The sequence below is a fragment of the Typopeltis vanoorti genome, chromosome 25 (genome assembly GCF_054136105.1).
Source record: "Typopeltis vanoorti isolate ZY-2024b chromosome 25, IOZ_Tvanoo_1.0, whole genome shotgun sequence".
Classification (NCBI taxonomy): Eukaryota; Metazoa; Arthropoda; class Arachnida; order Uropygi; family Thelyphonidae; genus Typopeltis; species Typopeltis vanoorti.
The window spans coordinates 66158760-66180600 of record NC_143573.1 but is presented as its reverse complement, the minus strand read 5'-3'; the positions used below and the strand labels follow the sequence as shown (position 1 = coordinate 66180600).

The following is a 21841-nucleotide window of genomic DNA, read 5'->3' as shown; positions in this document are numbered from 1 at the left end:
TTTAGATTTGGTCAAGTCAGCAAAATCTCAACTTTCTTTCTATAAACATTCCAAGCGATTATTACTGGAAAACCTTAATTTTCTTCCAAATAACTCTGTCTAGCGATGATAGCATGCTCTGCAAGCTCTTCCGGAAGAGCATGGAACTTAACGTAGCCTAAATGTTCATTATAATTCATGGCTACAGATCTACCTGTTTGGCCAAAATATTATAAACCACACTGGCAAGGAATTTGATACAATCCAGTGTGGTCTAAAGGAAAGCATTAATCTTTAGCTGAGCTTAGGAAAGTAGATATCGATGAGAGGTATGTGACATCAAATGACAAGTATAATAAATCGCATCAAGTCAACCTTCCTTACTAATGGTTTTAGTGAATCATGTTGGCAAGATAATTATAATTTTCTTCTGCCTCTCATCAAAATAGTGATACAGAGGTGGTCCATGTTACCATTCCCTATATTAAAGGCATCTCAGAATGTATAGCCAAAACTACTTAGATCCATTGTCCTACGAGTGTCCTTTGTTCATATCAACAAGATATCTACTTTTCTAGCCTCAGCTAAAGATAAACCTCTTTCTTTAGACCACCCTGCAATGTATCAAATTCCTTACCAGTGTGGTTTATTGTATTTTGGTCAAACAGGCAGACATGTAGCTGTGCATCATGATAAATATTTAGGCTATGTTAAGTTCCATAAGTCAGAGCAATTGGGACTTGTGGAGCATGCTATCACCACCAGACACGGTTCTTTGGAAGAAAATTAAGGTTATTCATAAAAGTAATAATCTCTTTGCACCATTTATACAAACCAAGTTTGTGAAACCATGTTGCATCAACCGAATCAAAATAGAAATGGACTTAAATTATCCCCCTTATGGGAAATAGTTAATTCTGGAATTTTAGCAAATTCCAGAATTAACTTATAACAGAAGCAAGGCTCAGACCTCCTGAGAAGATCCAGTGCCTTTTTTTTTTGATAAAAAAACCAGCAATGCATGAGAGATTTGCACTCTCCAATGTAAACAAAATGTATATAGCACCCTAGTACTTAATTGGATAATCTCATATCATCCTGGCAAATACCATTTCACTGGGACCTGCCATATCACACTTGAGTCATCAAACCTGATGCCGATATTCAGTTGAGAATGTGGCACAATGTCCCTTCCACTCCCACACTTAGAATGTCCTGTTAAGAGCAAATTAATCTATCCATTTCAGGGAAATAACAGCCTTAATCTGCAGTTGTCTTCATTCACAAGAGGAATAATTCAGTACTCGCAACAACAAAAAAAAAACATTTCGATCTGCTACTATCTCTTGCAAAAACAGCAATGTACAGCTATTACCTTTGGCACACGAGTAGATAGCACAACACTTTCAATGAGAAGGCAACTGACTATCTTTTCCTTTTTCAAAAGATAAGCTGTTTCCTCCATGAGTATCACATGAGAACAATACCCTAAATCTCTCCCAGAAAGGCTGGAATCAACTCCTCGCTGAGCAGGGCAATTGCATCACAATGCACTTTTCAACTTACAAGTAACATCACTGCAAAAAAGGGGGTGAAGAAAGAGTTTCTCACCACTTAGTAGAACAATGTGAATAATGATCAAGTAACTATTATTTTCATGTAATATGTAACCACCCAGCCTGGTTGGCCAGGTAGTTAGCATATCTGCTCTCCAGCCAAAAGGCTGCGGGTTCGAATCTGGCTGTGGACATGGATGTTTGTGATGGTCTGTGAAATACTAGTGGTGGTGGTTGGCAGTAGATGGCATTGGTGTAGATGAAGGTAGTTGTGGTTGGTCGAGATGGAGAGTTGTAGAGTAGATGCCCTCCCTCAATGAGTCTTTAGACTGCCTGGAGGTGCTACGCAATAATATCTTATTAACAATCAATAAGCATGTAAATTCTCTGCCTGACTGCAGAGAAATCAATGCTAATTAATCATTTTTTTTTAAAAATAAGTGTATTATTATTTTAATCTTACCATCTTGCGTTCTTCCTGTTTAATTTGAAAGTCAAAGATGCCCTTGATACTTTTATACTAATAAAATTATATGCATAAGGTTAATCCATTTTATGTTACTTATTAGCGAGTGGTTGTTTTGGATATGAATTGGTTATGTTAGGCTGCCTGTTTTGGGGAAGAAAAAACTGACTTTCTGGGATGGGAACTTCCAACCAGGGGAGTAATGCTGGTCTTGAAATTCATGCTTGCTCTTGTTATCATTCAGGGAACGAGAGGTGTGATTTAAGTCTGATTAGCAGAATAATAAATTACTGACCATTTAAAACTATATATTTAGAAATTTATGTACGTTTAATTATACAAATAGAACATTTATTTTACAAATGATATTCTATCTTTTTCAATTTAGCTATTTGAATACAAATTCTACCCTATGGTTCTTCTTTATGAACTGGTCAATAACAGCGTCATATAAAGTTGGTTTGCAACTTAATTTTCCCAAGCAACACGCACACTTTTAAAGGCTGGCTGAAGCTCACGGGCTATAGCTACTTTGACTGTGTATGGCCTTGTGTTAAACACAATGTGAAGGGAGCAGAAATGGTTATGCGTGTGCATGAAATCACAGTGCTGCAGCGAGGACCTGGAAGCTCTTGCAACCGAGCAAGCCAAGGTAGCTTTGATTAGACGAGCAAGCATCGGCCTTCGATACACAACACAAAGCTCAATTATTGCCGTGCAAGCTTAAGACGTCTTACGTCTACAAAAATAAAAGCCTAAATGGAATGCTTATAAATGCATGCATTTATTAACAAATAAATATTACTTCTTTCTCAATTAATGAGCTTGCACAGCAAGCATGGAGAATTTGCCACTGCTTCCAACTACGTCCCTATGAGACCAGCTAACTTTCATGCAGTTTGAAAGGCTCCTATGAAAGTTCTTTCTCACTTAGATGGGATTCAAACCCAGGTCTTTTCAACCAAAGGCTATTGTCAATACTAACTGGACTACCAAGGCTTTCTAAGAAGTTGGTGAACCAAGATGGTAGCATCTGCAGAATGTACTCTGAGGATATATCAAGATTTGTGGTTTACATAAATTGGTTAACAGGAAAGAACAAGATAAAGTACTATAGAAGTTACTAAAGGTTTTTTCCCTCTTAAGTACATGACAAGAAGGGAAAGATCAGGGAATCATCTCTCAGAAATTGCCCGAGTATGTGCTTATTCAAGGGTGTGAAGACTAGATTTTTTTGCTTGGAGAATACTGAATGGGTGAAAGGGTTGACTGAAATAGTAATGAGTGCTTTGTAAACAATGAGTTCAAGAAGAAATAGGTGTTGTATGAATAATAGTTATAAGCATTCCATGTCTTTGGCGATGTCTATTTAACGTATTATGTCTGCATTAAGTATGCCCATCAGCTGGTTTGTGAAAAGAAAAACAGATTTCCAAGGAGAATTAAACTTGCTTTTGTTTTTTTTCGGTGATTCTGATGTACCGGAGAGAGTACAAAGGAGAGTGTTAAAACTGATATCGGGATTGTGGAATACTGATTAAGAAGACATTGAGAATTTGTAGACTGCAGACAGTAGTAAACAGGAGAAAGAGGGGTGATATGATTGAGACTTGGACACTTCTGAAAAGGTCATACAGGATTTCAATTTATGGAGGGTGGGAAAAGGACATTCTTGGAAGCTAAGAATGAAGGACACCAAGAAGCGTGTGAGGGCTAGATTTTTCTCTCAGAGGGTGGTGCGTCATTGGAATGGATTGCCATTGGATGCTGTGAGTGCAAGCAGTGTGAATGAATTCAAGAACAAGTATGATAGCTGGTGTGTGTGTGTGTGTGTGTGTGTGTGTAGTATGTGGCCTCCCTCGATGAGTCTCCAACTCCCTGGAGGTCCCTCTTAATAATAATAATTCATCGTTCTTTAAATGCCATAAAACAAGTGTGCTTCTTTTATCTGCAGAAGGTGAAATAATAAAATATTTCGCCTTCTACAGAATAAGAACAAAATACTGCTCTTAGCTTGTCCAATAGCAAAGTGGATCAATTGTTTTTGTGATCAGGATTGATGGACATGTAGTTAATTGAGACCAGTTTTTACAACACATTTAAATTTGAAGTATCTATTAAATAGTTATTATAATCAAATTAAGTTTATGATGTGATATTTTAAATAAAAATTAAGCTGATTATATACACACATATATACAGTACTTAGCAAATAATGTTATCAAGAGTCCATTAGGATTTTTTTTATTAGGGAAAAAAACATATGTACACTTGCACAAATCATTTAAACACACAAAGTTTGATTAACAGAAGAAACAAGATTTTTCATAGTAGAATATATAAAAATTGTGCTGTAGTAGAATTTTAAGAATACAATGACAGATTTTACACAAGAAAATCAAATAAAAAAAATTCATTATTGCAGAATACATGAAATTGGATTAAACATTTATGATCTACTTTTAGTTAAAATGGATGGTAAGAATATATATTTTGGTTGAAAATCCACATTTCTTATAAAAGCACTGTTTGATGAGCAATGTCCATATGGTTTATTATATTTGTCTCTAATTCACTGATCCTTAGTTCTTTTCTGATTGTATGATGATTTGATGAATCCTAGTATTATTGGGAAGTTTAGTTAACTGCTTTCAATTTTCACTACTTACAAGATGATAGTGCTGTATATTTTATATATATATATATAATTTTTTTTTTTTTTTTTTTTTTCACAGAACCACACTGCACTAGTTTCAATTTCCAATATCTCAAAAGCCACATTTCATTAATAGAGAAAATTTAAATAGGGTTTATTAAAAAATGGCACTCGAGTTTACTGAATTTTTTCAAAGTATGCATGTTTAATTGTGACAGGCATTTCTTAAAGGTCTATCATAATTTAGAAGTGATAGAGTATTTAATGCAATGGAATAAACATTAGCGGAACAATATTTCTACATGATATTTATTCATAAGAATTTCTACATTAACAAGGTAAAATTAAATTAATACACAGTGCAAAATTCATAAAACTAAAACCACAAAGAAGAAAAGCTCCTAGTTTATTTTTCAGTAAAATCTGACAGAATATAGTAAACAGAAGCAATATTGTATAAATCTGAATGAAAAGGAACTCATAACAATATTGCACGCTTATTAGAATCCTAGAGTAGTAATTATTATATGCAAACTGAAAGCAGCAATCAATGCAAAATCTACTCTCGTATCTGAGCATCCAGAATAGTTTTATAAAATATATCATTTCACTATTAATATTTGCAATATTCATACTGGAATAATATCCCTATTAAAACAGAAATGAATGTTTTAATCAAAAGCCATTACCTGGCACATCAGAGGAATGCAAAAAAGTTTATCAGGGATGTCAAAGGAATACCATAACTGTGTGATTGTCAATAAATTTTACTCAATGGTTCACCAAAAAAAAAAAAAAAAGTGTAATTTTAACCCTTTTGAGTAGTAAAGCTGTGTGTGTGGTATGTTATACAGGACTGGTAGTTTTAAGTTGGTAAAATGATTTTTGTCCATTAGCAGAACACTAAAACAAATCCTGTGTACATCTGCAAAAAAAAAAAAAAAAAAAGCTTATCTTCTTTGTATAACAATGTTAACCTGAATATTAAAAAAAAAAAAAAAAAAAGTTCAAATACCAGTTATTAATTATATAAGAGATCTAAACCAAAACTATACGTTTTCTGTTATTCAGAAATATTATGAAATAATGATTATATATCAAAAATGACTTAATTTATTTGTGTAAAGGGTATTACATATTGAGCAAGTTCAGTTACTGATTAAGAAATTTCTGTAAAGAGTGTACACATTATCAAAACAACTATGCAGATAACATATATAAAAAGATATCATGTAGATAAAATATCAAAAGGCAAGGCCATCCAGGGACTTTGTCATATGCATAAAAATAAAGGTGGGTGCATATCCATTAAATATGCCAAGCAATTATATTTGTTGTTTAATCCATATATAATATACATTAATTCAATATCCATTAGTTCATTTATGATTTATCATAACAATTTAAAATTATATCATGCACTGCTAGTATTTAATATATAAAAGTATTAATTATATTGATTAATGAAATAAATATTTTTCACTGGACAATCTGATATATCTACAATAATTATTACTAAATTATCATTTACAAAATAGCATTACAATAATGTAATACTGTTAAATATTAAAACAGATATAATAGACTTGCGCGCGCGCACACACACACACACACACACACACACACACACATATATATATATATATATATATATATATATATATATATATATATATATATTGGGAACATAAACAGTATTTAATTTTAGTGTTTCAGTGGCTTATGGTTAAAATTATCAGGAATAAAGTAACTTATAGCAGTTATGAAGATGAGCAGACAAAATTCTGGAATGTAAACAGAATTTGCTAATGATGAGAAGCATAACAGCTTCAACCACATCCTTAAAGCATAGGATCATTTCCCCTCCCCCCATATTAGAAAGGTACAGTCTGCCCACAGGAATAGTTTGCTATTGAGGAAATTTTGTTAGCAAATTTCTTTTATATAATGTCTGCTATGGTGGACTTCATTTCAGTAGTCCATTATAGCAAGGAAGTTTATCATAGTATACTGTATACTTCTGAAAAAGTTCCCAGTTCACTGCAATAACCAAACATGGCACATTATGTACAGTCTATCTTTAACAATCTGAGGCTTATGGCACCACTATTTAAGGCACTTGAACATTGTATCTTAAGGACTTGGCAATCCTGAACAAATATGGAATTTTCTTCTGAAAATTCCATATTTGTACAGGATTGCATAATATATTAGATTCTAATAGGTAGTGCATAATATATTAGTTCTAATTAGAGACAGGCTAAAGTTCAAGTTATCTCTAGAAGGAGTTCAGAACATTGTGGCTTCCAGCTGTTAACAGATAATATTAGTACCTATGAACCTCCAGTCACAGGAGTCATTATGGGAGGCCTACTCGATATTGCAGTGCATGGTTATTATACCCATTCTTAAATCCTTTTGTAGTCATATTTACAAAAAGCCAATTGATGGCTGTAGAAACATTCAGTATACCATATTACATGAAACTATTAATTATTCAAATTTAATAAATATAATTTAGCAGAAACAAATGTCCTACATCAATATTTCGTACAATTTTTTAAATGACACAGAATTAAAATGCAGTTTTTTCAGCTTTTTAAATTGCAACTTAAATTGCAAGCAACTGCTAAATATGTAGAAATATGTAGAAATACATATTTAGCAGTTGCTTGCAATTTACGTTGCAATTACTCAAATACATTTCAACAACTGATGCATGTACTGTACTGCATTTTAAAGACAGTAAAATAAATATGAAAAAACAAAAGTGACCTAGGAGCTTTCTTCTTTGTCAAACATGAGTTTGACAAAGAAGAAAGAAATCATATGCAGTCCTGGTTGAATAGATGGGTAATGTCTCTGCTCTTCAACTAATCAGGTCCATGTTCAAATCCTATTGTAGCATGTATGTTTTGTGAATGTCTTTTGTATGGAAGGTGAATTTCATCATCAGGTACAAGGTTGTATCCCACCTTACTTACCAGAAGTATGAAATAGCTTCAGACTTCCTTGGCAAAAGTTTCAACTTTTCATGAGCGGGATTATCATAAAATATAGGCATAATATATAGACTGACAGGACACCATATCTCACATAAAAGGCAACAGCATATGCATATTTACATATAATAGTAAATTGGTCGAGGAAATAAGGAGTAATGAATTTTTTTCCAATGGAGATTGGTGCAGATCAGAATGCGCTATGCATTCAAAGCAAAGTAAGGCACAGGTATGATGATAACTAGAGTAGACCCTCTTGTAATGTCTTGTTTTAAACGGAGACCTAAAATGATAATGAAATAAGGCACCTTGTATAACAGCAGATAAGTATAATACTGGGAAATGGACATAAACATGGTGTGTAAATTGGTGTATATGCTCTAAACAGAGAAATTAAAATTTCATATTTAAACAGTAATAATAATTAAAAAATCTAACTACTTGTGCGTGGGTTCAGAAGTTTGATAATCAACACATAACTCAACAGCAGGATGTATACAAACTTATGGTCATTAACAGTGCTGCCAATTTCATTATAGACCTTTCTTAAATGAACTTTTTTTGTCTGTTATATCTTTGCAGTAAGCAAAGCATCCAAAAATTAAAATACTGTTCATATTGCATGCATTACAGTCACTTTATTTTAAATGTTATAATAATATAAAATGACCAATATTAAAATGATATAAAGCTATCACATACTGTAAAAGGTACAAAAGTAACATTCTTAACTATTAAAAAAAAAACAAAAAAACAAAAAAACTAAATATCAATTTATGAAAATAAGGTGTAAAAATAATCATCATTATTTTAAGTCAAACCGCATCTAAAAATTTCAATTTAACCTGTACTAAGCATTTTCATTTCAAGCGTCTTTACAACTTGATAAATAATCATAGGATTTGAGGAAAGTATACTTTTCTGGTTAACATTGAAGTGATACAAGGAATCTGCTTTTTGCCATGCATATCAGGATCGCTTGGTACGCAGGAAACAAATTCGTATGCAACAGCTCGGTTGACTATGGTAAGAATACTAAGAAGATCTTTCTCTTGTGCGTACTTTTCCAGTGCAGCACATAGAGCTTGAATAAACCACGAACCGTTCATTGTATTTCTCCAAGAATAAAACCCTGGAACTGTGGAATATGCAATGAGAAAATCAGCATGAGAAGGAATTCTATAAACATGGGATACGCTGTCTGTTTCATCACGAGAAATTAGTTCTATGCCATGATCAAGCCGATCACCTTGACATGCTTGGATAAAAAACAATTTTGGTTTTCCAGCTAAGGTTATGCAGGCATCTCCTAAGAAAGGTTTAAAAATCAAATCTGTCGGAAACTTGCCATCTTTACCGTATAAAGTACCGGCATCACCATGTGTCAGAATACAACAAACGAAGCAGTCTCTGTCTCTATGGTTTTCTTTGCCCGCCTGCTCTAGAGTATTCAAAATGTTTTCTGTTGTATAGTCGCGGTGTATAGTTACGTCAAAATTCAACTGTCTGAAACAACGGTTAAGATTAAAAGCATCGACATCAGTTCCTCTTCTCTCAGGCAACTTGATATGCGGTTCGAATTTTTTGTTGTTAAAAATAAGACACTTTCCCCGCGAGGAGTGATTCATGTTGTAACTTTCGCTTTCTGGTGGTGTATCCATTATTCCAGTAGGTTGAGATGGCATAGAGGCACCGCGAAAACAATCAAACAGTGCATCCCTAGCATCACTGACATCTTCATTCAATTCATGATTACTCTCTGCCATACTTTCTGAATAAGCTGACAATTAGCCACAAACGACACAATCACCTCTGCACTAAACAAAGACAGCGACAATGCAGTTTGTCAAACAGCATATTATTTATCATGTTATTAGAGACATCTACTGGACGATCAGAGAAACTGATTTTATCTCAGATTTTCCAAATATCAAAGATTAACAATCATAATTATACGATTAGATAGAATTACCATACTTTGTTTTGACCGAAACATTTTCACTTTCGAGATACTCTCATGGTGTCACTGAGTGTCTGTGGCTTGGCTTCAAAAAATACAGCGACATGTAGTCGCTTTTTTTTTTTTTTTCCAATGGACACAACGCGGCTTAAACATTAAAATTTAGGAATAAAATAAAAACAATTCTTTAAATTCATTTCGTATATTTAGAAATTGAATAAATATTCATACAGGCTTATGTAACTTAGTGAATAACTGAAGTACCACAAAAGGAACATACACATTTTTGAAGATCATGTACTTACTGATGGATTCAGATTTTTATCTCCAATGGAAAAGGAATTCACCCACTTCGCTCAGGTAATGCATCTAGAATAGATGGAATTTACATCCCAACCTAATGAGGTATAACTGTTAAAAAAAAAAAAAAAAAAAAAAAAAAAAAAAAAAATCGACACTGGATACATCACCTCTATGCCGAAAGTTTCCGATCCATAAAAACTGAAGAATATAAAGAATGGAAAGGTTTAACATTGTTAAATACAAATTATAAAATAATTTTAAATTCTCACAAAGAAGATACAGAAACTTGTACCACCTGCTCAAACATACGCAGTAAAAAGAGGAAAAATAACAGATACCATAACACATCTGAAATGTGTATATGAATATTATCAACTGAAAACAGGCCATGGATTGTTCTAAGTCTAGACATCGAAAGAGCATTTGATACAGTAAGCCATGAGTACATCTTCAAAGTAGTCAAGTAAATTGGTTTTGGAGCAAACTTCAAGAGCTGGTTGAAAGCTTTTTATGAGAGTGAAGAAAGCCATGTAATATAATTCAAATTATAAAAATACTTTTATCTATGTGTAACTTAAATGCACAAATATAATTATTATAGGTATATATATATGCCTCCAATATATGTAATATACACCCTACATTTACGTATGATCTCTTTACAGGTCCACAATTTACAATTATCCTTTGCTTTCGATACCAATATACATACATATATTTACCAACTTCAAAATAGTTATCTTAATTTATGTGTAATTTTTTAAATTAACATTTATGTATATTTATATGAATTTAATTCCAAGTTACTTGCCGGTGTCGTTTGGCCATTTGGGCAGTGTTAACGTTTCCAGTCTGTGGGAATGAGGAATAGAGAAGTTACTAAATACTGAATCACGACCATTATAAGCAAAGTTATCTAGATCTACTTTCGCTGTACCTCAGAATCGAGAACAACCACTTTACCACACGTTGATTTATTAAAAAAAAAAAAAAAAAATCGGAAGAAATCTGGAGTGTTCTGAAACATTGGATGCCGATTCCAATAATAATGAGAATGTAGTATTTTGGCTAAATGAGAAGCTAAGCAGAGTATGACCAGTCATAATTATTATAACTACATATGCTATTTGGCGCTACAGGTGTGACTGTATGCATGAAAGAAAAGACGGTTTAAATATCCTGATAAAGTTCCATCAATATCTTCACGATGCAATGAGGAATTCTATCTTTTATAAAAATACTAATGCACAAGGGGAGTTTACTTCCCATCAAAGGAACCAAGTCAGTCACCTAGATAGCTGAACAAGAAGTTTTCGTGCATATGTTTGTGTGGGTATGAGAGAATTTGTAAAAATTATCATCGAAATCAGTTAAGAATGCAATTTCTGGAATAACTTTAAGAACTAAGGTCCGAATCCTGTCTAGGACGCGAACATTTCTAAGAGTTTTCAGATGAAAGTAAGTTTGTCTGTCTCAGACTGAGATGACAGGATTTCTTTGAAAAAAAAAAAGACAGATGAATTTAAAAAGAGACACGATGCACTGGTCTCATAAACTCCTGTTGCTTCGGCCGTAATTCGAACAATCCAAACTTTTAGCCTGTCTTATATAAGCCTTGTCATAGAAACAGGTGAATTTTATAGACACCAGATATTTTGGGAGAAGGCTGCTGTCTTCTTGACATAAGAGACCTTCCCAAGAGTTTTGCACTGTCTAAGTGTCTGCATTGGTTTTAAAGGAGTTCCGATGCCATCAAGCTAAATATTGTCAGTAAAGAGAAGTAAAGTCTAATTTGATATGATGGCATGTGGGATTATTATTATTTTTAGTAGTTCATTGTCTTTTTTTCTTTTAATTTATTATCAGCTAACGCCTTTTTATTCCCTTGAGGCCTTTAAACCCAATCTAACTTTTGGAGACTGAGTGGGCAGTTCAATCTCCACCGGTAGCCAATCAGAGATGGCTCGCTTATGTCTATCACTAATTACAGGCGGCACCGATGAAGAGACGCGGAAACAAATGCTCCCATCTCTTGTACCTAACCCTAACAGGATATCTTACTGTCCAAAATAATTTGGGTTCTACGGTCGATTTTCTCGAGTTTACAGGACGAAAAATACGAGTTTTCAGGAGAGAAAAAAAAAACTCTTGCCTGTGACGAACTCGGGAACCAGTCAAAGCTAGGTTTCGAAAAACTTCCTCCAGTGGGTGACTGGACTTGAACTTAAATCTACCTTCAGGGGACCTAGAGCAGAGGATGCAAGTGTCACTTCCACTGAGCTACACGGGCCGATTAATTTATTGCAATTTATTTCAGTGACATGTGAAGAAAGCTAAGTGGCGGGTTTTTATTTTGGAGGACTTTCGCTTTCTTCTTTTTGAAGCATTAGAGCAGTGTTTCTCAAACTTCAGATATCCGCGTCACCCTTCTTAAATTTTCATTATTACCAAGTACCCCCCCCCCCCTCATCAAATAATAAGGTATATTTCATTGTAAATGTCTATTTCATTTGAATTTATAAATTCATGAAAACAAAGAATGATTTATTTTTAATAGAACAAAATCTGGAATAGGTTCCTCTTCATTTCCCGTCCATGAAAATCCACATTTCAAGTAATTCATACCATACTTATGAAGATTTTTCATCTGCTTCAGATGCAATATCGACGTTTTCTTGTTGCTTACAGCTACTTGTATTTGCTATATTGCTCTCTTTTGTGGGTTTATAAATCCAATCTTTTACCAATAATCCATACTTCAAAATTTGAAAGCTAAAAAAATTACAGTATTTACTCGAATATAACTCGCACTCCCCCCCCCAAAAAAAAAAAAAAAATTAAAGCTAAAAAATCGTGGTGCGAGGATATATGCAGGGATTTTCGGAAACTAAAATTTTCAGGGGAAAAAAATTGCAAAAATTGTGACTTACAAGGAGCCCTATCGCTATTCTAGGCATCGAGAACAGTTTCCTTGTGTGCATCGTCAAAGTCATCTACCTAAATAGCTTCATCTTCTTTCCCATTATTTGAAGCAAAAATTACCAGTAATTTACAAGACAAGATACGTAAAGCAGCTATGAAGAAGTGCATATGATTGGTACGGTATTACAGAAGATCGTGCGAACCAAATTTCACCAGTTGAGTTCAAATGCTAATTTTTTTCAACCGAATTCCATAATATCTGAAACATATTCACTATATATTTCTTAGTTTTAACACTTTCACAACGGGGTGGCGTAAAGCAAAACCATATTTTGCTGGTGCAAAATATGGTTTTGCTCGAGTCTATACAGCAGTTCTGTTTGATGGGAGATGTTGATTCATTACTTAGTGCTGTTTTTATCCCAGTTGTCTCTAATTACACTTTGTTGAGAAATTAATGATTCCATGCGTTAATGATGCATAGCCGAAAATTGTCAAGTACCCCCTGAAGACCTTTCGCTTACCCCCGGAGATCCGCGTACCACACTTAAGAAACACCGCATTAGAGGAATCGGCAATACATAATTGCGCTAAGGTTGGATCGCCCAGAATAGGCTAATTTCTGGCTCCAGTATAAGCAACGTCACAGCATAATGTAATTATAAATTATACTGTCATAATGGAATTTAATTTTTTCAAGATTAGAAGAGCTCTGGATGGAGAGGTTTGGTGGAAAGGTCATGAAAGATTGAACATTACGAAATATGTTAAATGCTGTTTGATGTATAGACACAAGTACTGGATTTTTATTTTTCTATACACCAAATGAGTGCATAATAATAGCATTCTATGTTGTGTATATATGTGTATATGTGTATATGTATATATATATATATATATATATATATATATATATATATATATATATATATATATAAATTTAAATTTCAAAAGCAGTTCTGAAAACTTAAGAAAAAATAAACCTTTTCTGTTTCTTGTTTTAACAAGAGGGCTAGTTGACTGAGTAGTCAACGTAATAGCTCCCCAACTAATAGGCAGCGGATTCAAATCCCACCTTGGCCATGGATATTTGATTGTCTTTAGGGAATGAACTTCTACACTTTCATCCGATATGAGACTGCTGCCCTGCTTATGTTTTTTTTTTTTTAGAAATGCATCCGTCCTCCAATCCGTGTTTGGTCTATATAACAGGCTTCAGGCTAAGTAAAACTATAACAAAAATGCAAATAAATAAAATGAAACTAAACCTTTTCACCTGCATACAGTACTAATGTACTCAGGTGTAATCTTTAGTGTGTGGGAGTCGCATAAACTGAAACATAAGTTTGCAGTGCTGTGAAGCGTAAATATTTGACCTTGTAGAAATGTTCTGTTCTGTGCACATGGTTAAATATGGATAATATAGACTACATAAGCGGATGGGTATATATTTCATTTTATTAGTTTTCGTTAGGGATTCTGACCAGTGGTGAGCTATGGAAATTTTAACAAACGGCTCGCATCGTCGAGAAAAAAAAAAAGAAGCCATATTTCACACAAAAACTTTTATTAATCGATTGGCTACTAGAAGGGAGAAGGGTAAAGATAGCACATGCGCTTATTTTATTTTCAAACTTGGGCGCATTCGTTATAAAGGAGTTGAAACAATGATTTCAAATAATCTATGCACTGCCGAAGAGACTAATTTTTGTTAGGTTATAAAAAAAATTATTTTTTTTAAAAAAAAATAAAAAAAAGTAAACAAGAACAAGGGGCTCTCAAATATGAGAAACATTGAACAAAGCCCCTTATAGCTCACCACTGGTTCTGACTAAAGGAACAGTTTCTTACTCACTGAATATCTAAAAATGGTTAGCAAGGCCATGTGTACACTTTTCCCCTCAGGCTGGCTGGGATCTCTATACGCAAGAGTGCTCCGGGTCCTTCCAATTTTTCGAAGGAGCCCAGCTAGTGCACCTGTGCATAAGTACAGCCTTGTTGGTTAGAAAGGTACCTGCGTAAAATTAAGTGATTAATCGAGAAATAAAATCATAATTATGAAAATTACATACTACTGAGAGATCGCTTCTTGCAAATAGTGAAATAATAACAGGGCTGTGAAAAGAGATCTGGGAACCAGGGAGAAGGTTTTATTCTCTTCCCCACCCACATTAAAAGTAATTTGCTGGAAATTAAAATACACCATACAAAATCTTAAAATTATGACACTCAGGAGGATACTATCTTTTGTAACATCGTATTAGTTATGAATGGGAAAGATATACACTGAAATGCATGAGAAGCTTTGAAACAGTGCTTAAATATAATTGAGTCAGTATCTGAAAGTGTCCCTGGAGTTTGAAGAACAAACAGAGTGAGAGTAAAGGGGTGGGCAACTTCATTAAGCAAAAGAGAGAAAAGAAATTTATGGTGATGTGGATGCAATGTGGCAGGAGTAAAAGTGAAAAGAATTATGAAAAATATAAAGCGCAGGGCAGAGAAGTTATAATTATTGTATGGAAAGATAAGTTGCAGTAAAAAAAAAAAAGAACTAACTCCTTTTTATTCCCGTATAGGGAGTTGGCCAGGCCGTTTTAAGCCCTATCTAACTTTTGGAGACTGAGTGGGCAGTTCAATCTCTACTGGTACCCAATCAAAGATAGCTGGCCTAACAAGACTATCACAAATTAAGTGGCACATTAAATATATTGTGTCCCTAACACAATATATTTAATGGCTGAAAAAATGTGGATTCTACGGTTGAGTTTACAGGATGAAAAACCAGTTTCCGGGTGAAAAAACCTGCTTGCCGGTGCCAGAGATAGACTAACTCGGGAACCAGTTGAAAAAAAGGCTTAGAAAAATTTCCTCTAATCGCCGACCATATTCGAAAGCAAGTCTTCCTTCGTGCAGTCAAGTGCTGTGGTGTGCAAATGCCACATCCACTGAGCTACACAGATAGGTTTCTGAAATTTGCTTAAGAACTAATTTCAGAAAACGATGGTGATTAATACGTATATTAGGGATAGATACTCTGAGGGGCTGCATGGTTTTTGTGAACGGTAAGTCGTGTGAGTAACTTACTTTTTATAATGGTGACGATTGTGGTGGATAAAGGTAATGGCTATACAGCGATATTGCTGGCCTATGCGAAGACATTTGCCAGAATGGAACTTTGTTACGTAAATTGTAGCAAATGAGGATAATATATTAAGCTGATGGAGATACACGGCTTGGAAGAAGTAAACGGACACCATACATAGTGTGAGTAACAAACAGACATGCTGTGACCACCTCAATAAGATGACCTCCATATTGAGATTACTGAAGCAATCCTATGTGGCATACTCTCCACAAGTGCACAATAGCGATCAATGGGAATTTTGAACCACTCTTCTTGTGGGCATGTCATGAGGTCCTGGATGCCATTCACTATTGTACAACAGATGTCCCTTGACCTCATCCGATGCTCCACTTCATGCTACAGTTAAATAAGGTTGAGATCATGGCTGTGGACAGTCAATTGAGGTTACATTCATGCCCACAGACCAGTTTCAGCAACAATGCACTATGCCTTGCTGAAACCATAGAAACGCTATGAAGTTAGAAGCAATTCATTGTCCAGAATGGTCAGCTCTCGGAGTTCCTGTTTGGACTCTGTGATGACATTGTTCGTGTCATCACAGAGTCCAAACAGGATAAACAGGACCAGACCATTACACCACCTCCGAATTTCTTAGCTGGGGTCATGCACTTGGGTAAGAGATGTTCACCAGGCATCTGCCACACCTACACGCGTCCATCTACTCGGGCGAGGGTGTAGCGCGATTCGTTGCTTGATAACACTGCTTTCCAAGCTTCCATGTCTTACTGTACAAGCTGCTTGCCCTATTGAAGAGGACGTTGCATTTTGATTTGGGTAATGTGTGGCTTGTATATTGCAGTCCTACCATGAAACTAAGCCTTGGTTCTGAGTTTTTATGCATTCATGTTTAATTCGATACCCAGGGCTCAACATTTCAATGTCAGCCAATGAGTAGCAGGTTTTACATGTTATCCTTTGTAGCACCCTATGGTCACGTTTGGTGAATGTGGTAGATCATAGCAGGCAGCACTAGCAGTTGACTCCCTGCACTTTCATGTCAGTATGGTTTCACTGATTGTTGACCTGGGATGGCCCAATTTTTCAAACAGATAGGCCTGCATCCTATTACATTCTTTCACTTTTGAACAGCCACTTCACCCGTACTCAGTTGCAATGACTCGAGTGCATCATATTCCTCCAATTTATACCAGCTACAAACATGTGACTTGTTACATGGTACGATGCATCTTGCCCATTTGGGGGGGGGGGATGAGTTGACTTCTTTCCAAGCTGTTTATATGACAGGTTCATTGAGGACCAAAGTTAAGATGAATGTCTGATATAGGCTTATCTGAGGAGAATCTGTTTGCTAAAGATGCAAAGTTAGGTAGAGTAGAATTTAATGAAAGGTTATGCACAAATTTTGCAGTATGATTTAAATAAACTGGCAAATAGGTGAAAAGGAGAATGGCTGTCTTGATGTGACAATTTGTAGGATTGTGATGATTCTCAGCTGTGTATTACATGATGGAAATGGGCTACAGATATTTGTGTAGGCAAGGGATTTGGGGGTCCTGGTAGACTAAAGTTTGGAATGAATAGCTCAGAATTATCTGGTTACTGAAAACTATTGTGCACAGATCTGGTGATTTGAGTTTCTTGGAGATGAACGTGGACAGAAATTAGTTCATAGGCAGAAAACGGAAACTTCATAAAGACAAGTTAAAGGATTAATATAGAAGAAATTTTGTCGATAATGAATGGGAGGACTGTCATCCTTAGAAACTGAGCAAGTGTGTATGGGGCAATAGCAGACTGCCAACCCAACTAGGCTTGGGGAATTGCTTAGATAGCCATCATGCCCATTATATTATGGAAAAATGCTTTTGAATGCTAATTAAGAGAATTCTGATTATTTTATGTTTTCGCATATTAATATATTATGCATAATATAAATATATATATATATATAATTCATGGTTGTATAATCCTGTGAAAATGGCATTTGTATTCAAAGTGCTAGGATGCCCAAAAAATATGTTCTGAGTTGGATTTGAGTAACTGACTAGAGGAAGTTTTTTTTGTTGGCTTCCTAAGTTAGGCTTTACCATGGGCAAGCAGATTTTTTCATCCCATAAATTCAAGAAAATAGATTATTTATGGAGTTTGACTTTGAACCTGTCCAAAAATTCCTAATGAATTCCTACAAAAGTAGGAATTAAGGCATTGGCAGATTTATTTTATTTTATTATAATAAAAAACTGGTCCAAGACTATCACTAATTTTAAGTAGCAATCAATGAAGATGCTGGCAAACAAGTGCTGCCATCTCGCGGTCCCTAACAGGATATGTTAGTCTAAAAGTGTGGGTTCCAGTCGATGAAGTTTGGGGAGGAAAAACTCGCATGTCCCTCCCAGAGATCAACTAATCTGGTAGCCAGTCAAAGAAAGGTTTACAAAAAGTTCCTCTAGTTGGCAAATAGATTTGAACTTAAGTCTTTGGGCAGCCTAGCACAGGATGCAAAAGTCACTTCTAGTTGCGTTTTGTTTGCATTCTGTGTATAAACAAAATTTTTTAAAATGCTTGTTGCTGCTAGTTCATTAAAAATATTCCTGTTATTTATTTTATTGCTTTTTCCAACATTAATATGAACAATTGAAGATGTGACTGTATGACAATTTCTGAGCGTTTAGAATGTATTTTAGATAGAAAATCTCTTACAGGATATGTGTTGATATGGTTTATGCATATTTATATGATAAAATGCTCCTGAATATTAATGTGTGCAAATTAAATTTAAAGAGCAGATTTTTTTTTTTTTTTGTAGGATTTCAAAATTTCCATTTGCTGTAACAGTATCCTGACAGTCTTCAGTAAGAGTTGAACTAAATTTGTTCCATTTTCTTGCAAAACCCACCAACTCCTCTGGTAATATTTCTTGTGATATTGTTGCTGATTTTTTTAAAAAAATAATTTGCTTAATTTTAAGAGGACATTTCCTCCGAGAAGATTCTGAATATTTTCATACTTCTTTGGAATCCAAATATGAAATTTATAGTAGATTAAGGCATTTTAAATATTTTTCATTAAAACAATGTAGTACATGCTGTTATGTTATACAGATAAGTTTCTTTTGGATTTGTATGTTAATGGAACAAATTTCTCTGGGAATCTTTATTATAATTCCAATACGTTTTATCTTAAAAATGTATCTAAAAGTATGTGGATGTTTCAAAGATTTCGTTTGAAGTCTTAGGAATTAGAATCAAAATATGCCATTGTTGACAATTTTGATGCCATAAGATGGCTTATTCAGAATTTGTTGAAGATGTACTTTAAATCATCAGATATGCCTTTATAATGGGTGTTGAATTTGACTGCATAATATTAGGTAATGAATATATGCACCCAAAAGTTTGCAAGAATAGTTTAATGGTTTAGTTTCAAAACTGATGAGAATCCAAAATACTTTTGGCTTTGTCATGTGCATTTTTATTAAATTTTCACTTCTGAAATTTCATAAAATCTTTGTAGCATATCACAATTTGACATATGTAGCATTAAAATTACCAAAAATTGTAGTTAAAGCTCTGTCTTTTGCCCATCAGCTTTCTGCAATAATGGAAATGTACTTCAGTTTAATAAATTCACCTTATACATTCATATGTGGTATTATAATTTTCAAATAAAAACACAGAAGTTAATAATTCCAAAAGGAAATAGTTTCACTGTTGTCCATATTTCACTTATAGTTCAGACACATAGCTGCTTGAAATCAAACCCCCTGAAAACAAACATAGCCTTATCCTTGGAGTGGGCCCAGTTTACCTTAAGAACTCCTGAATCACTTGGTGCTAAGCAAGGTATGATGTTGTAAGACTGGAAATATTCCATACTGAAATGTCTTTCCACATAGCTTTCTGTAAGCACTGTACATTAATTCCTTTTATGTCTTTAGGAAATTTGTAACTTTTGCCAAAAACTGCAACTTCTTAAGAAATTTATAATGCTTTTTTGTGTAATATAACTGCTTAGTAGGCTCACAATAAATTTGTTCCCATTCAGCTGTAGTCATGAAAATTTTGTCATACAGGTAAAAATGTAGCTTTTGGACATCAGAATGACAAGTGGCCTTTGCATGTTGGGAAAGGCAGAAACTGGAAACCCTACTCTAGAGATGTGTTCCAGATAAGATTTATTCAAGCATACTTGAAAAGAGGTTGAGAAAGATTGTGGAAGAGAAACTTGGAGAACAAGCTGGGTTTAGGCCAAATAGAGGTTGTCAAGATCAGACTTTCACTTTAAGACAAATAATTGAGAAATCATGGGAATATGACAAGGATGTTATTACTATTATTATTCCTGATACTTCCAAGGAGTCCGAGGACTCATCGCGGGAGGACACCTACAACTGTCTCAACCACTACACCGAGCCTCTACTATGAATCATCTCCATCAACGCCATCTACCACCCACCTCCACCACCACAACTAGTATTTTTTTTTTGTCTGTAAATTGCGAGTGTTCTGAAGGGCCGATTTGTCTGTATGTGGAATGAAAAACCTGAGTTTCTGGGAGAAAAAAACCATGCTACCTCCGTATGAGATCAGCTAACTCACCTTCAATTGAAATCGTCTCCAGATAAAGATTCCTCCTGTTGCAATGAGAATCGAACTTAGGCCTATTCCAATCGAAGGGCACAATGTACCGTTGTTCTTCCAATTGCGCTACGGAGGCGCAATTGGAACTTAATTATCTACTTAAGTTTTATAGATCTGGAAAAGGCATATGACAAGGTGTCCAGAGAAAAGTTTTTCATAACACTAGAATTGTAGGGAGTGAATGGAACATTATATAGAGCAAATGCATAGTCTATATTTAAGTTGTCAGTCAGCAGTTAGAATTGAAGGAAATACAAGAAGATAGTTTGATGTAAAATCAGGGGTAAGAGAAGGATGCACATTATCACCACTCTTATTCATCATTTATATGGATCGCATTATGAAAGAAAGTGGCATTAAGCCTGACATTAGAATTGGAGATGCCAAACTTAGCTCTTTGCTTTATGCAGATGATGATGTACTCCTAAACACATCTAGTGCATGTCTCCAGGATTCTCTAACTAAATTGAATAATAGCTGTAACAAAGTTGGCAATAAAAAGACCAAAAACTATGAGCATAGAAAACTTCAGCTGCATTCCATTCAGAATGCAGCTGAAGTTTTCTGAAGAGATCCTGTAGAACAAGTAAAACATTAAGGCTATTTAGGCACAGTTTTTAGTGAAGATGGCAGGTTAAATCAGAAAACAGAATAAGCAAAGCTGGTATTGTGGGTAGCCAGCTGAATAAATTTGTGTGGAATGAGAGAGAAATTAGCCAAAACACCAAACTAGCAGTATACAAGACGGTGTTCAAACCAGATTTAAGTTATGGATCTGAGTGTTGAGTTAGAAACAAAGCACTTGTTCAAAGACTAGAGACCACAAATATGAGAGTTCTGAGAAAAATTAGGGAAATGAACTGATCGCATCAATAGCAAAATCATATTAAAAATGAAGATATTAGAAAGGAACTTGACATTATCATCATTGAGGAATGTGTCAGCAGAACTAATCTAAGGTAGTTGAAAGTTTAACTACCTTTCCTCAGTCCTGAAGATATTTTTCAGGAGCAAACTTTATATGCTCACACTTGGATAAAGGATTAAACTAAATTTATTATAATCTAAGGTAGTATGGCCACTTAAATAGAATGGGTGAAGACATGTCAGCAAAACACAAGTGTGTGATGCCAAGATGGCAGGAAAGAGACCCAGAGAAAGACCAAGGTCTAGGTGAATTGATTTGGTCAGAAGTGCCTTAGAAGCATGAAATATTAGATATGACAATATTGGAGTGCTCATAAGTAATAG

The 21841-nt window shown here is 34.6% G+C and overlaps 1 protein-coding gene across 1 annotated transcript; it reads right to left on the bottom strand.

Moving 5' to 3' along the window:
* Positions 1-7335: 7335 nt before the first annotated feature.
* LOC150092813 (caspase drICE-like) lies at positions 7336-9645 on the bottom strand. Its single transcript, XM_090414363.1, has one exon. The coding sequence runs from the start codon at positions 9423-9425 to the stop codon at positions 8553-8555; it is 873 nt and encodes a 290-aa protein (XP_090270489.1). The 5' UTR covers positions 9426-9645; the 3' UTR covers positions 7336-8552.
* Between the last annotated feature and the right edge of the window lie 12196 nt (positions 9646-21841).